This window comes from Spinacia oleracea, chromosome 4, assembly GCF_020520425.1.
Source record: "Spinacia oleracea cultivar Varoflay chromosome 4, BTI_SOV_V1, whole genome shotgun sequence".
NCBI lineage: Eukaryota > Viridiplantae > Streptophyta > Magnoliopsida > Caryophyllales > Amaranthaceae > Spinacia > Spinacia oleracea.
In genome coordinates this window covers 180,730,756-180,745,164 of record NC_079490.1, presented here as the reverse complement: position 1 = coordinate 180,745,164, position 14,409 = coordinate 180,730,756, and the positions used below count along the sequence as shown (strand labels likewise).

The window sequence follows — 14,409 nt, the reverse complement described above, 5'->3', positions numbered from 1 at the left end:
ACGAATGAAACCAATCATTTGCCTGATCTAAACGTTCTGAATTAATTCTGTTTATCCCTCTTATATGTCCAAGTAAATTTTGGTCCCGAAAAAGGAACTTCAATAAGGTGATTTTTTACCGCCAATTCATGTCGTCCCATCCTTGAATCAAATTAGAACCCCTAATTTATGCTCATACTTTTCTAATTGATTGAAATCTCCTATCACTAAACATTTTGGGTACAAATTAAGCAAATATAACATGTAATCCTAAACCTCTTTTCTATCACTTAGAAGAGGAGCTCCATAAAAGAACATTACATACGATATTATTCCATTAACTTCAACTATATTACACATTACAAAATTAGGGGAGCTAAACACACAACTAATATCCAATGAACTCCACCGTATATGTCCAAAAAAAAAAAAAAAAAGAACTCCACCGTAATACCAAAATTCCCCACTAGAACAAACTGCATCAACCCCAGTACATCGAAGTATCGAACTAAGTCTACTGCATGCCCTAGAAACTAACATCCTAGTTTCAGTTAAAAACAAAAGGGTGATAATTATGAACAAGATTATAGTAATAATTCTGAAGAATATGAGGCCGTTGTAGCTGGATTGAGTGATGGTGAAACGTTGATTGATGGTGTTGAAGACGGAGAGGGTAAGGGTGAGGGTCATGCCGAGGCAGCTGTAGCAAACTAGCAACTGATGAAGATGTTGAAGCTGGTGGCTGTTTGGAAATGAAGAGAGATAAAATTTTACTATGTTTCCAAATTTCTTACGGTTCTTCTCTTAGTCAATTAGGGTATGCAAGCACAACACTAAGAATTAGAGGGAGCGTCAAAAGTGAGCATGATAACCGAAGAAGAACAAAGAACAACGCGCATAGTTCTGGGTGAACGAATGGAGTTTGTAAAACCATTACTTGAACAAATAACGCCATTATAGCAAATGAATTGCGAGGGCATTGCACAGCAGACGCAGTCAGCCTGCAATATTAGTGCTTCACATATTCCAAATGAGTTGTGTGTTTGAGGCCAATGTTGGATGTTCAATGTCTAATTGTTTCAAGCATTCTTCAACAAACACCACACAAACAAACAAACAAACAAACAAACAAACAAACAAACAGATACGCAAGAACCCAATGATTACACATTTATTAATGAATGCCGATACCTTCACTAATTAATTGCAAAGGGTAGGATATCTCATGCTTACAATCAATGTCAAAGAACCATACAATTTTTGTATTCTCCACAATCAACACATGATGGATGATTCAAAAGGCACCACTATTTTTCATGATTTAGAGAAAAAACACCACAATATTTATTAGTTCTGCACTTCTCCTTGGAGAATAGATGCATCAACTTCTTTTCATGATGAACAACAGAAACAGAGCTTATAGCAGTCTAGCAGGAATCAGCTTATCTTTATAAAAAAGCTTATCTCTATCATTCCAGAGGGCATACTTTCTCAAATGCTTCCTGCTCTTTGCGGCACAGCTCAAATTCATTTGTGTGGTAATACATGCAATTTCCATATGCATCCATCTCCTTTGTGCACTTCTGGTGAAGGTCTTTCAGCCTGCATACCCAATAATATAAAGATCATATACTCCCACAATTGCCCTTTTATGGGTCTACAACATATCAAACACAAAATCTGAAGGGTCAAATAAGTTTGATAAGCAACACAGCAACTAAAATACAAATAAAATATTATCAAATTGATGATAAATTGCACAATCCATCCATCACAACGAATATATGTGCACACACTGAACGATAGAATAGAAACAGAACTTTATGTAAATATTGTCAACTCCTCTTCCCCTTTCCAATTTCCATCTGCATGAATGGAGAGAAGGCAAAAGGATTTGAGATTTCCCCAAAATTGTTAGCACTTCAGGATATTGAGAACAGAAATATTCAAGTATGACAAAGTCTGGCAAGGACTTTGACTGTAAGTCAGCGATCACTTCGGACCATGGAAAATGTTCTTTTATATTACGAAATATAAGGATGACAACCAGCAGCAATGATTTGCATGAGAAGACGACACTACACCTCGGGAAACAACAACCTAACGTTTCATAGTAGTTCTTTACACTACAATAAGCAACTTAACCTGGATAACTGGATTCTTTGTGCTCAACAAGCTTTGTATATACAGATCTACTATTATTGGAAAACAATCACACGTGTAGAAAGAGAGAAGCAGTACTGGAGAGCACACAAATCCTAGGATATGCTTCTCTATTTGGCTGAGTGTACTGTGACCAACCTATAGTACAAAAATGAATTGTCAGCAAATAACCCCTTGGGAAACATGACTGTGTTTGCAGTAGCAAAGAACAAAATGGCCACTAGAGGCCACCGATCATACCATCCTGGAAAAAAGACACGACTTTTACTAGCAAGAGCTACAGATTTTATGGACATGAAAGAGGAAACAGCAGAAGCTTGCAATGAGGAAATGAAGATAATGGGATATTTTATCAAATTGGTATCCCTTCCCCGCGGTTGTGAATAGGTTTATCTCAACTGATGGCTCTTCTAAAGGATGCCTACAACTCTACAAGCCACCAAAGGTTGCACTCTTTGATATACAGATGACAGGGGAATCATAAAAGCTTTCTCAATTAAATGCAAGTTTGAAATACAATAAGATCCCCGAGGACAAATTTCTTGTGGCACAGAAAGGCTTAAAGATACTTGGGAGCATGCTTCTCAATGAAAATAGCAAAACACAATCAAAACTATTACTCATCTGTTTGTCAATACGTGGAACACTTCTGTTTTATTGCTATTTTGAAACGAATGAAACATTTCTTCTTTTAGGTCTATTGTTTCTCTCTCCCTCCCTTTTCACATCACATGGACACTTTCGTCCATATCTGTATCGTCTTGCTTATCACATAGGTCTCCTCAGTTTGTGTTCCAAATCCTAATGTTTTTCACTTATTAGCAAACAGGGGAACAGTAGATTTGGTCATGTCAGAAGATGGTGCTGCGTCAAGGCTAGTTAATAAATATCAACAATGTCAAAACTGAAATTAATTGGCTGCTAGTTGTTCAACTACCCTTTGCTTCGCCTTGAAAATATATTGTATGGTAAAAACAGATGTTTCAGGGCATCTGAGATACTCTTTTTGATGATTTTGTCTGAGAATAACTCAGAAATTCTTTTTGATGATTTCAGGGCATCTGAGATACTCTTTTTGATGATTTTGTCTGAGAATAACTCAGAAATTCTTTTTGATGATTTTGTTCGAGAATAACTAGCATTTGCTCCTATCCTCAACAATAACTCCAAAACGAAATTTAGCTGACAAAGAACTGAATGCTTTGTACAATTGTACTCTGATCCGCACATAGCTTCACATAATAACAAAACTCATAAGGAATCAACTCGACAGAAAAAAAAAAACAGAGCAAGACACAGGTCAACGATGTGCATTGAAGCAAGATGAGATGCACCAGGATAGCAATAAAATGAAATTAATTATGTCAAATCCAACATAAGATATTAATTTACAAACTTGTAGATAGTGATACACAAATAAAGAAGGCATAGCGCCACGAATGTTACCATACGACAACCACCAGATAAATGATGCAATCACAGAATTAAAAACTCGTTCGCAATCCGAAGTTTTCTCTATTGAAGTCCTTTTTTCTTTTTCCTTTGATTTTGTAATGTTGATTGTTAAGCTAAACCAGATAAGTGCTTTACTTATTACCTGGTAAATAACACAGTCAAGCAAAGGTGTCATACGCTAGGCAATTAGACATCATTTTCCAATTGTTCATCTTCCGCTAACTTCTCTCTTAACATGAAGATGGAAAGACCCGGCCCAGTAGTTCCGCAACTACTACCGTGGTTGTTGTCCTTGGGTAAACATAATTGACTAATTCTTAGATTTGGAGAGAGGAGAGATCATTGACTAACCAATCCATCTAGAGTTGATGTGTAACTATGTTCTCTCAAGTGCCACCAGGTTTCAACTTTCACTTTCTAAGAACAGTTTTGGTAACCAACTATTTCACGATACAATAATTAGCAATAAACAACAATTATCATACCTCGTAGCCAAATGACTTTCCTAAATTCTTAACACCACTAAGCTCAATCAGGACAAAACAGTCTTTTACAGATATCCAGCTTGAACAAGATAAACAGAGTAGTAGAATGCTTTCTGTAGCTTGCGATACTTTATGTAGATCCAAGGAAGAAGAGAGTTTGGATATCCATAATTGTGTATGGAAGTACCCCAGTTGGTAATGGAAGACAATCGGAAAAATCAAGGACAGGCTCAGAGATGGCTATTCTAGTGGATCCCAAGTGCTAAAGGTGTTTATTTCATCCAAAATGAGTTACAATTGGCTTTAAGGTACCGCTCCTAGAGTTTCTTGGTATAGATGGGTATGAATAAGCTAAGTGTGCCTAAGTGTCACGGTCCGAGTGTTTTGACACCGGATCCGTGCGGCGCGCTCTTGCCTATGGGACGGCAAGGGCGCAAGCCTTGTGCGGAAAGTGAATCTCAAGGCTCGGGGCACGAGCGGAGGTCTGCTTTAGAATGGGCACTCTTGCCTATTGGCGACAAGAGCGAGGGTCGAGGGTCGATCGGGGCGCTTGTGTGCGCACAGCAGGCACAAGCGGGACCGACGACGAGAGTGTATCTGTTTTGCAAGGGATTTTGATGGGTCTTGGAAAGCTTAAAAGCATGCGACAGCACAATATCTATAAAGGCTAGCAACAACACATGAATTAAGCAAAGGCAACTTCTGGTGAGAGGTATTGGTTCATACCCCTCATAGAGGTTTATTTTGAATTAGCTAAATCTGCCCAGTGAACACTGGAATTACAGTAACATAATAATTCTTCCTAAAGCCTAGAAAACTATTAGAAAGATCCTAGAAAGCAATAGAAAGGAGAAATACAAGTAAAGGAAGGTTGGATTCTAACATCCTCCCCCACTTAAGTTACAAAAGATGAAAGAAAAAGCTCCTATTCTAAACTCTGTAGTCCTCTCTGCGCCGGTGGTTGATGGCGGTTGCTGGAGTCTTCTTGAATCTTGTTGTGTCTTGATAGGCTGGTGAGTCTTGTGAATCCAAGTCTTCCTTGTTTTTGGTTTCTGGCTCGGAGCGGCTTGGCTTGAGCTTGCATCTTGTCTCTTGTTTCTGATGCGAGGGGGTATCTGAGATGTCGCCTTTCTGAGTGGCTCCATCACTCGCATTGCCGAAAGGTATCGGCCCTTCTCTTTTGTCTTTGTGGGAGTACCTGTACTTCGAACTAGACAAGTTTGTCCACCTGCTACAAGCAAAGAATTCAAGTGAGGCATTACAACTGCTTTGCTGGTGCGGAGGAACTCCAATCCAAGCACAAGGTTGAAGTCGTCCATGTTGACGGCAGTGAAGTTCATTTTTCCTTCCCAGTCTCCCAACTTTGCTTCCACCTGTTCTGCCACACCGAGGATCGGCTTGGCTTTAGAGTTGACGGATTTCATGCTACCGCCTCCTTTCTTGAGCACTAACCCCAATCTTCGGGCTTCTGCTTCGGTCACAAAGTTGTGAGAGGCGCCGGTGTCTACCATGGCTCGAGCATTCCTCCCATTTACCACGAGGTCCACGTACATCATGTTTGTGGATTCCTCTCTTGTCTTCGGGCCCTCTTTCCCCATTGCATACATCATATAGACGGAACTCATCCTGCGGGGTTCTTCGTCCTCATGGCATGCTTCTTCTTCTGTCTCTTTTGGGGTTTCCTCCACGGACATGGCCGACAACTTCCTCTGTAGGTTGTCGATCTCCCCTTTGTGTTTGCACTCCCACCATTTGTGTGGGCCTCGACATAGCAAGCAGTTGAGTCTACTGATGTTTCCCGAGGGCGTGCTGATCTTGGATTCCTTTGTTGATACGGAAGGTGATGACCAGGATTTCTGTGAATCTCCTCCCCCATTTCCTTTCTTGAATCCTCCGACTGAGCTGGACGACACCCTTGAGTCACTTCTCACACTCTTGGGTGAGCTTGGAGTCGGGCCCTCCGAGCTTGTAGGCGTCCCCCTTGTTCCTTCTTCCGAGCGATGACCCCTTCCCGCGGAGTAGTCCATCAATCGCTCTGCAGCAGTCATAGCGGCCGAAAGCGTGTCCACTTTCGCCCTCAATACTTCGCGCTGCGCCCATTCTTGCAGCCCGTGAACAAAGTTGAACAACCGATCTTTCTCATTCACGTCTCGGATGTCCAACATGCAGGCCGAGTATTCCTTCACATAGTCGCGTATGGAGCCCTTGTGGCGGATCTCCTGTAGCTTCATTCTTGCAACAAACTCGGTGTTCTCGGGGTAGAATTGATCTTTGAGTTCCTTCTTGAACTCCTCCCAGGTGTCTATCTTTATTTCCCCTTTTTCGATGTCGGCGTGCTTGGTGCGCCACCACAGCTTCGCATCATCCGACAAGTGCATGGTCGCGGTATCCACCTTTAGATTGTCACTCAGTTGAAAAATTCTGAAATACTGCTCCATGTCGAAGAGGAAGTTATCAACTTCCTTCGAGTCTCTAGCCCCACTATAGTCTCGAGGTTTTGGAGGTTTGATCTTCATCGCACCACCCCCACTCGAGTCAGTCCTTGCAGCGCGCATCAGTGTCGCGCATTTGTCTTGGGCATCTTCAGCTTGCTTCTGGACAAAGTTGAGTTGTTCCTGAAGCGCTTCTTTCTCTTGCATGAGCTCATCGACCGCACCCTCGAGTCTTTCTATCTCTTTGGCTTGGCCAATCACAATTTCCTCGAGTCGGGTCCAGCTCTCAGACTTGCCTTCTAGCCAGGCTAGTCTTTCTTCGATCGTTTCCATCTCAAATTGCTTGCTTGGGTCTCTCGATGCCTAGGTTTGAACCTTGGCTCTGATACCAACTGTCACGGTCCGAGTGTTTTGACACCGGATCCGTGCGGCGCGCTCTTGCCTATGGGACGGCAAGGGCGCAAGCCTTGTGCGGAAAGTGAATCTCAAGGCTCGGGGCACGAGCGGAGGTCTGCTTTAGAATGGGCACTCTTGCCTATTGGCGACAAGAGCGAGGGTCGAGGGTCGATCGGGGCGCTTGTGTGCGCACAGCAGGCACAAGCGGGACCGACGACGAGAGTGTATCTGTTTTGCAAGGGATTTTGATGGGTCTTGGAAAGCTTAAAAGCATGCGACAGCACAATATCTATAAAGGCTAGCAACAACACATGAATTAAGCAAAGGCAACTTCTGGTGAGAGGTATTGGTCCATACCCCTCATAGAGGTTTATTTTGAATTAGCTAAATCTGCCCAGTGAACACTGGAATTACAGTAACATAATAATTCTTCCTAAAGCCTAGAAAACTATTAGAAAGATCCTAGAAAGCAATAGAAAGGAGAAATACAAGTAAAGGAAGGTTGGATTCTAACACTAAGCATAGGTTCATTGGTTATGCAAGGAAAAACTGAGGACTACCATGATTCTCCAGTCATATGGGGTAGGTGCTGGTCCTCAATCAGAAGTACTAAAAATGAGTCAATCATTCGTCTCTTTCATCAGAGTGATTATAGTAGTAGAATTTTATCTGATATTTTTACTTGGTTGGATGTTGCCTGCACAAGCTCACATATACAAGTTATTTGGAAATGGTATATGAAATCAAGACGGCTGTTTCCAGAAGAAGGTTCATTAAGCTGCTGCTGTATATGAGATCTGGAAATTCAGAACTGTGCTTACTGGAAAGTGGAGGCTCCTGATAATGTAATCCAGAGAATCAGGGAAGGTATTTGAAACTTTGAAAGTGTATTAATACTCTATTACCTAACAAGTGTTATACAAGTGAATAGTAATAGGTATTGGTTTAAACAGTTGTAATTTGTTTAGTGTTTTCAGGTAATTTGAGGCCTTAGGTAGATGGAAACAATGTTGTAGGTGGAGGTTTACTTCGAACAATGGGGTTGTCATCTTCTTTTGAAGATCAAATGAAATGCTTCCATTAGGAAGTCCCCTCCAAGGAGGAGTACAGATTTTCCCCTTTCTTAGAGGGGGTTGTTGCCTGCAAAAACTTCCTCCTGTTGTTAATAAAAGCTAACCTATTATCAAAATAAATAAATTACACAGGGACTAGAAGAGGGAAGGCAAAACAAATCATCACACAATCTCGAAATAAAGAAATATCAACTATGCAAGTCAGATATGACTTTTCAAGTTACAAGCGGGAGCTTCAAATCTCCCTAGACGTTATTCAAGTGCAGCAAGTAAAAAGTATGAGCCAGAAAAATAAAAGATATCCTAAAGCATCTAATTTTTAACCAGAGTCAATAAAGGGGATATTACATCACAGTTGAGCATTTTTCGCACTGAGTTTCTTTCCTCCACCGGTCCACCCCAATCAACCCTACACCATATTTTCTTTCACATTACCTACATCTAAAATTTGAAGTCCTATAGCAGAAGCAGGATAGGCATTCACCCCATGTTGTTAGAGTATACACCGGAGTACTAATTAACAGAAGATGCTTCAGATAGGTCCTGATATACTAAACATATTTCACAGAATCTTAGAGAAGTCAAAAAGTTCATGTAGTTTATGAAGTCCTATAGCAGAAGCAGGATAAGCATCCATATGGACCTCATGTTGTTTAGAGTGTACAAGGGAGTAATAACTAACAGAAGATGTTTCAGATAGGTCCTGATATACTACTCAACATATTTCACAGAATCTTTGAAAAGTCAAAAAGTTTTCATGTAGTTTTTCATGGAAGAACTACCAATAACTCATCCAACATTTCACAAAAACCTTTTACATAAGGAGGCAACTTCTTAAGATGGAATTTATTTCTAAGTTTACACTGGCATAGAATTGCATCCATTGGACTCCAGGATACTAAGCTAGCTTGAGCTTTTACTTCTTATAGTCCTTCCAATACACTGCAGAACGTTGTATCTTTTACACACTATTGCAATGGGATAAGACCATTTTGAATAGTGTTTACTAAGATAAATGCTAGCGAGGTTAGTAGCATGTCAACCTGAATGGCCCTACACTTTCGAAAGACAAAAACCATTTAGAAGTTTCTCGATATCTTATAGGTTGTCCAGTATGCCAGTGTGATCATTCTATATTAAAAAAACGCTCGAGGGGTACTTGTCAAACAATACATTCCCAAGGAAAGCAGTGACAAGAAGAATGAAAATTTGCAAAGATGTCTGAGCCTCTGAGGTGGTTAAGCACTGATTACATGCCTATGTAAAAACTAATTAGCAAAGCAGAATCAACCGAAAGCCTGAGAGTCATCTAAGTATCTGATAGCTATCACATATCAATAGATGTATTTACTCAGCCACCTTTCCAAATCAAATCTAATACCCATAGCATATTAGCACTGACCAACACAACTTAGGCTGAAAATCGTTGCCCTGAAAATAAGCAGCACTCACAAGGCCACCAGCCAAGCGAAAATATGAGAAGCTCTCTCATTTATAGCTCTGTAAGGTCACTATTAAAAAATTATATAGCATCTGAAACCTGTCCTCTACAGGACTACAGACAGAAAATTTAATATCAGGGACACAAGAGCATATTTCTGGTGAACCTCACCCCCTCAATGGACCATTTCTTTCAAAGGAACATTTTCTCATCTTAAACATCTACGCCTGGAGCTAGTCAAACCAAGACATTTCAAGTAAGATTCAAATAACTAAGCAAGAAGAATCTTGAAGCCTGCAAAGCATAACAGCACACTTGTCTTCTACTAATTTCGGTCTATATTAGATTTCCATATACCACAAAAGCATGTCCCAAAATTAAGTACCATTTTACCTTTTTCCTCTCTACTTTAGACATAAGTTGGGCTCACTCACCCGTTTATCTACTCACATCTCTTTTCTTACCATTATATTTGTGCCAAAAGTGAACGGGACCTTAAACTTAGGACAGGGGGAGTATAAGGTCAAAATCACAGACTTCAACTGGGGCTAATAGGGGTAAAAGAAAACAGGGGAAAAACTCAGACAATCTCTTGTTTCCTATCCAGATTATACATGACCAATGTCATATTGAAATTTGTTCTAGAGCAGACTACGACTAGATACTAATGTTGGGACATATAAAAGTAGCATGGGGCTGATCCAAACTCAAATATCCCTCTTACAGTGGGAAATAAGTAACAGACTATGTTAAAGGCTTATCAACATCATATAGCACATTCCCAGTTTCCAAGGGTAAAATCCAATCAAAAACACGGAATGCGCACAATTTCCCCTGTTCGTCTGTTTTCCTCACTTTCACTTAATGAGGAAGAAGAGGTAAAACTCGATAAAAGAACTATGTGCTCCAGATACCTTAGCTAAGACACCACATTAAAGCAGCAAACCTATCCTCTTTCGAAATCGCCCGATCTCCCACTGATTCAATCATTGGCAACACCAAATCTCGTGGTCATATTACTCAACCCCAAATTCCAATTCAAATTCTTTAGAGAGTACACCTGATAGTTAACAGAAGATGCTTTAGATAGGTCTTGATATACTACCCAATAAATCTATGAAACCTTAGCAAAAGTCAAAATGTTCATGTAGTTATTCACAGAATAATTACCCAGAACTCATCCAATAATTCACTGAGACCTTAACATTGTCCTGTAAAAGACAGTTTCTTATGATGATAGTTACCTCTTTAAGTTTGCACAGGCATTGCATTGCATTCATTGGACTCCCTTGATACTAACTAGCTGGCATAGTTCTTTAAATTCCTTAAAATTCATTAAAGAACGGTGTATTGTTAAACATTAATCCAGTGCGATAAGACCATCCAATATAATATATTAAGAATAAACGCTAACAAGAGTTTTTCACTGTCAATCAATTAACTGAATGGCCTTAAACTTCCAAAACCAATTGAAAGCTTCTCGGGATTTAGTTGGTTGTCCGGAGTGATACAAACAGATCCCATGTGCTAAAAATTTCAAAGGGCACTTGAGCAATGCATTACCAAGGAGCAGTGACAAGAAGCATTGACAAGGGTAAACATGTTTCAAGTGGTCGATAATTACATTTCTATGTAAAGATAAAGCAGGAAAGCATATCAGCTGAATTCGGAGACTTGAGAGACTTGAGACTCGTGTTATAGTTATAGCTATTGACAGAGGTGTTTTTCATCCACGTTTCAAATCATATCTAATACGCACGGCATACTAGCAATGACCAACACATCTTATACAGCATAATCGCCATCCAAAATCAAGTAACACTCCACATAGCACACGGAAAAAGAGATGCACTCTCATTTGTAGCTCTGAGCTCACTCACACACAATTACACAAAATTGATCATCTGAGACCTCTACAGGTAAAAACGTAATATTAGAGATTAAAACCAAAAAAAAAAAGCAAAACTTTTAATGCATCTACCCTGTAGATCATCACCTCCATAAAATGACCATTCTCTTAACTTGAACTCCTATGCTAGCAGCTCATCAAATCAAGACAATAAAGATCCTATAACTGTAAAACAGCTCTCTTGAAGCCCACAAAGCGAATAAGCACTTATCTTCTCCTCCATCAGTCCAAAACATAAGTTGATAAGTTACCCTATACCAAATAAGGATGTCCCAAAATAAATTCCAAACACCTGGACAGTCTTTACTTTAGACAAAAGTTGGGCCCACTCACCCATCCATATACTCACATTTCTTCGATTTCCTCAGTATTTGTCCCAGGATAATGAGAAATTTAATTTGGATCCAAGGAGATATAAGGTCGAAATCACAGACTTAAACTGGCCTTAATAGTGGTAAAAGATCACTGGGACAGAAAGAAGTCAATCTTATTCCATTATTCAACAGTATACTAGCAGTGACAAGTACCGGAACCTTAAGAAATTACCAAAATAAAACACAACTGCAATACTTTTACTCACTGCATTATACATATTTATTTTGATATTCCAGCTCATTCTGATACAGACTACAAAGTATTGCCAGGACGATCTCTACATCTAGCATGGGGCTGATCTACACACAACTACCCCTTTAAAAATAGCATCCATCATGATACATCACACTCTCCGTTTCCAAGTAAAACCTCATCTAAAACACGGAATCCGCCTCATTAACCCTGTCCACCTGCATTCCTCAAGCAAATGTCAACACTTTGGGGAAATGTGTAAGCTTGCTTCCCACTACATGAGGAAGACGTGGAGCGGTTAGCTTCCTTAAGCAACTACTGCAACAAAGATTTTACCTAAAACTCGCACTCCGGAAAGGCTGAAACCCGGATACAAACTACTCCCATGTGAACTGATTCAACATACATCAATACAGCACAACTAAATGCTTAACCGTTTTCCCACAACATTAAGAGCTCTCCGAATCCAGCGTGAAATCATTAAGCTTAAGAAACAAAATGCTCCAATACACATTTCCAAATTCCAAACGACCACATTCTGAGCAGCAAAGCTATCATCTTTTGAAATCACCCAAATTCCCATTTAACACAACGATTTGTAACACTAAAGCTCCTGGTCTGCTGGTCATAGTACTCACCCTCGTATTCAACATTCCTTATCTTACAACTTGAGCATTTTCATAAACCCAACAAATTAAATTTACCCTATAACCCACAAATCAAAATTTCCTAACTAACCCTAAATCATAAAAAGTGAAATAATTCCTCAATCAAATAATAAACCGACCACCATTAATCTCAAAACAATATATTAACTGACAAAAAAGTATTAATACCAACTGCAAAAAATAAAAAAATAAAAACCCATGATATGAAATAGAGAGAAACTTACAGGGTAAAGACACAACGAGTGACTTGTTGACCCTTGTCGAGGCATTTCTCAGGATTAGAGTCTTTCTTCTTGCACTTCAAAAAAGCGACGTTTTCATCGCGACATCTTGTTGCTATGTGCTTTGATGCCGCCATTAAAACCGCCGATGTGGGAATCGGCTCCACAGTTGATGCATTTGCTGCCATCTGAATTTGAACATACACACACGAAAACCCAGAAATAAAAAATTAGAAGGAACCCCATTACAACAAATCGCAGAAATTTAGGAAGAAAAATGGTGAAATGGTGAAGAAATAGTTGGGGATTTTGGGAAGGGAATTAATACCTAATTGGGTATTTGGGATTTGATTGACCTCACTTCAGCGGAGAGAGAGAAGGCAGCTTCAGGTGGATGAAGAGGGGAACCGAAGAACAAACTGCGTGTAAAGGGATTTTCGCAGTTCACTAGGAAAGTGTAGAGGATGGTAATTTCGTTATAAAAAAAAAAACAATTAATACTTTCTACACCTCCGTTCAAAAATGTTTGTTACGTTTGGACTTTTGCACGTTTATTAACGTATAATAAAGATTCTTTTGATTTTATTAAAAAAATAAACCAAGTAAAACCCCAATCCACTAATAATTACAACAACCAATAAGATTGTTTTATTTATCAAAATGAACCAATAATGGAAATTAAAAGCGCAAAGATTGTTAACTTAACATACTTGGGAAATTGTAAAGAAATTTAATGAGTTGAAAAAATTGGACCAATTAAAATTAAAAGTTGGCACAAAAAATAATATTATAATAAGTTTATAAAAGGAAAGATTCTCCATGTAACAAACATTTTGAAACAACCTAAAAGGAATACGTAACAAACATTTTGGAACGGAGGGAGTACAATTTTTCATACTCGCAACGTCGCAACGTTTCTGATTTCTAAACTATTTACATACTCCGTATTATACTTTGACCATTGTTAATGATGTATATTGTACGTAATATTAAACATAATCATGGGATCTTGTTAGATTCCTCTTAATGTGTATTTTCAAAATATTAAATTTTTATAATTTTTGCTTAAAGAGATTTAAAAATATTAATGATCTAATTTTTGCTTAAAGAGAATTACAGATATTAATGTTCAAAGTTGTGCATTGGAAATTTGGAATGCGTGAAAGTGACAACGTTGCGAGTAAAGATGAACGGGGGTATTGCTCTCTCCGTGTTTATATAAGAGATACACTTGCCTTTTTCGGCCGTATTTATTTAAGAGATACACTTGTCATTTTAGTAACCTATCAACACCACCATCTAATTATAATACATCTAATTTACCCTATGACCCACCATCCTATTAAACAAATAATTTCATAAACTCACCCCACCTCGCACCCTCCAAAATGACATGGTAAAGTTAAGGATAAGGGTCAATTTATGTTTTCAGGTTCTGCTAAAGCTAATCTTGTTGAACCTAAGAGTAATTTCAGTTCTGGTAGGTTTAAGGGGAAGGGTAATCAGTTCAAGCCTCAAGGGAAAATTCAGAAGTATAAGTTTAGGGGAAATTGTTTTGAATGTGGGAAGGCTAGCCACAAGTCAAGGGATTGCAGGGTCAAGAAGAAGCCCGATCAGAAC

General features: G+C 39.2%; 1 protein-coding gene across 1 annotated transcript; it reads right to left on the bottom strand.

The window, feature by feature from the left end:
* Positions 1-1,124: 1,124 nt before the first annotated feature.
* On the bottom strand, positions 1,125-13,275 carry LOC110781849 (NADH dehydrogenase [ubiquinone] 1 alpha subcomplex subunit 8-A). Its single transcript, XM_021985899.2, has 3 exons — positions 13,118-13,275; positions 12,793-12,977; positions 1,125-1,581 (listed from the first exon to the last, which is right to left on the bottom strand). Exons 2-3 carry the CDS (start codon positions 12,975-12,977, stop codon positions 1,449-1,451), a joined length of 318 nt encoding a protein of 105 aa, XP_021841591.1. The 5' UTR covers positions 13,118-13,275; the 3' UTR covers positions 1,125-1,448.
* Between the last annotated feature and the right edge of the window lie 1,134 nt (positions 13,276-14,409).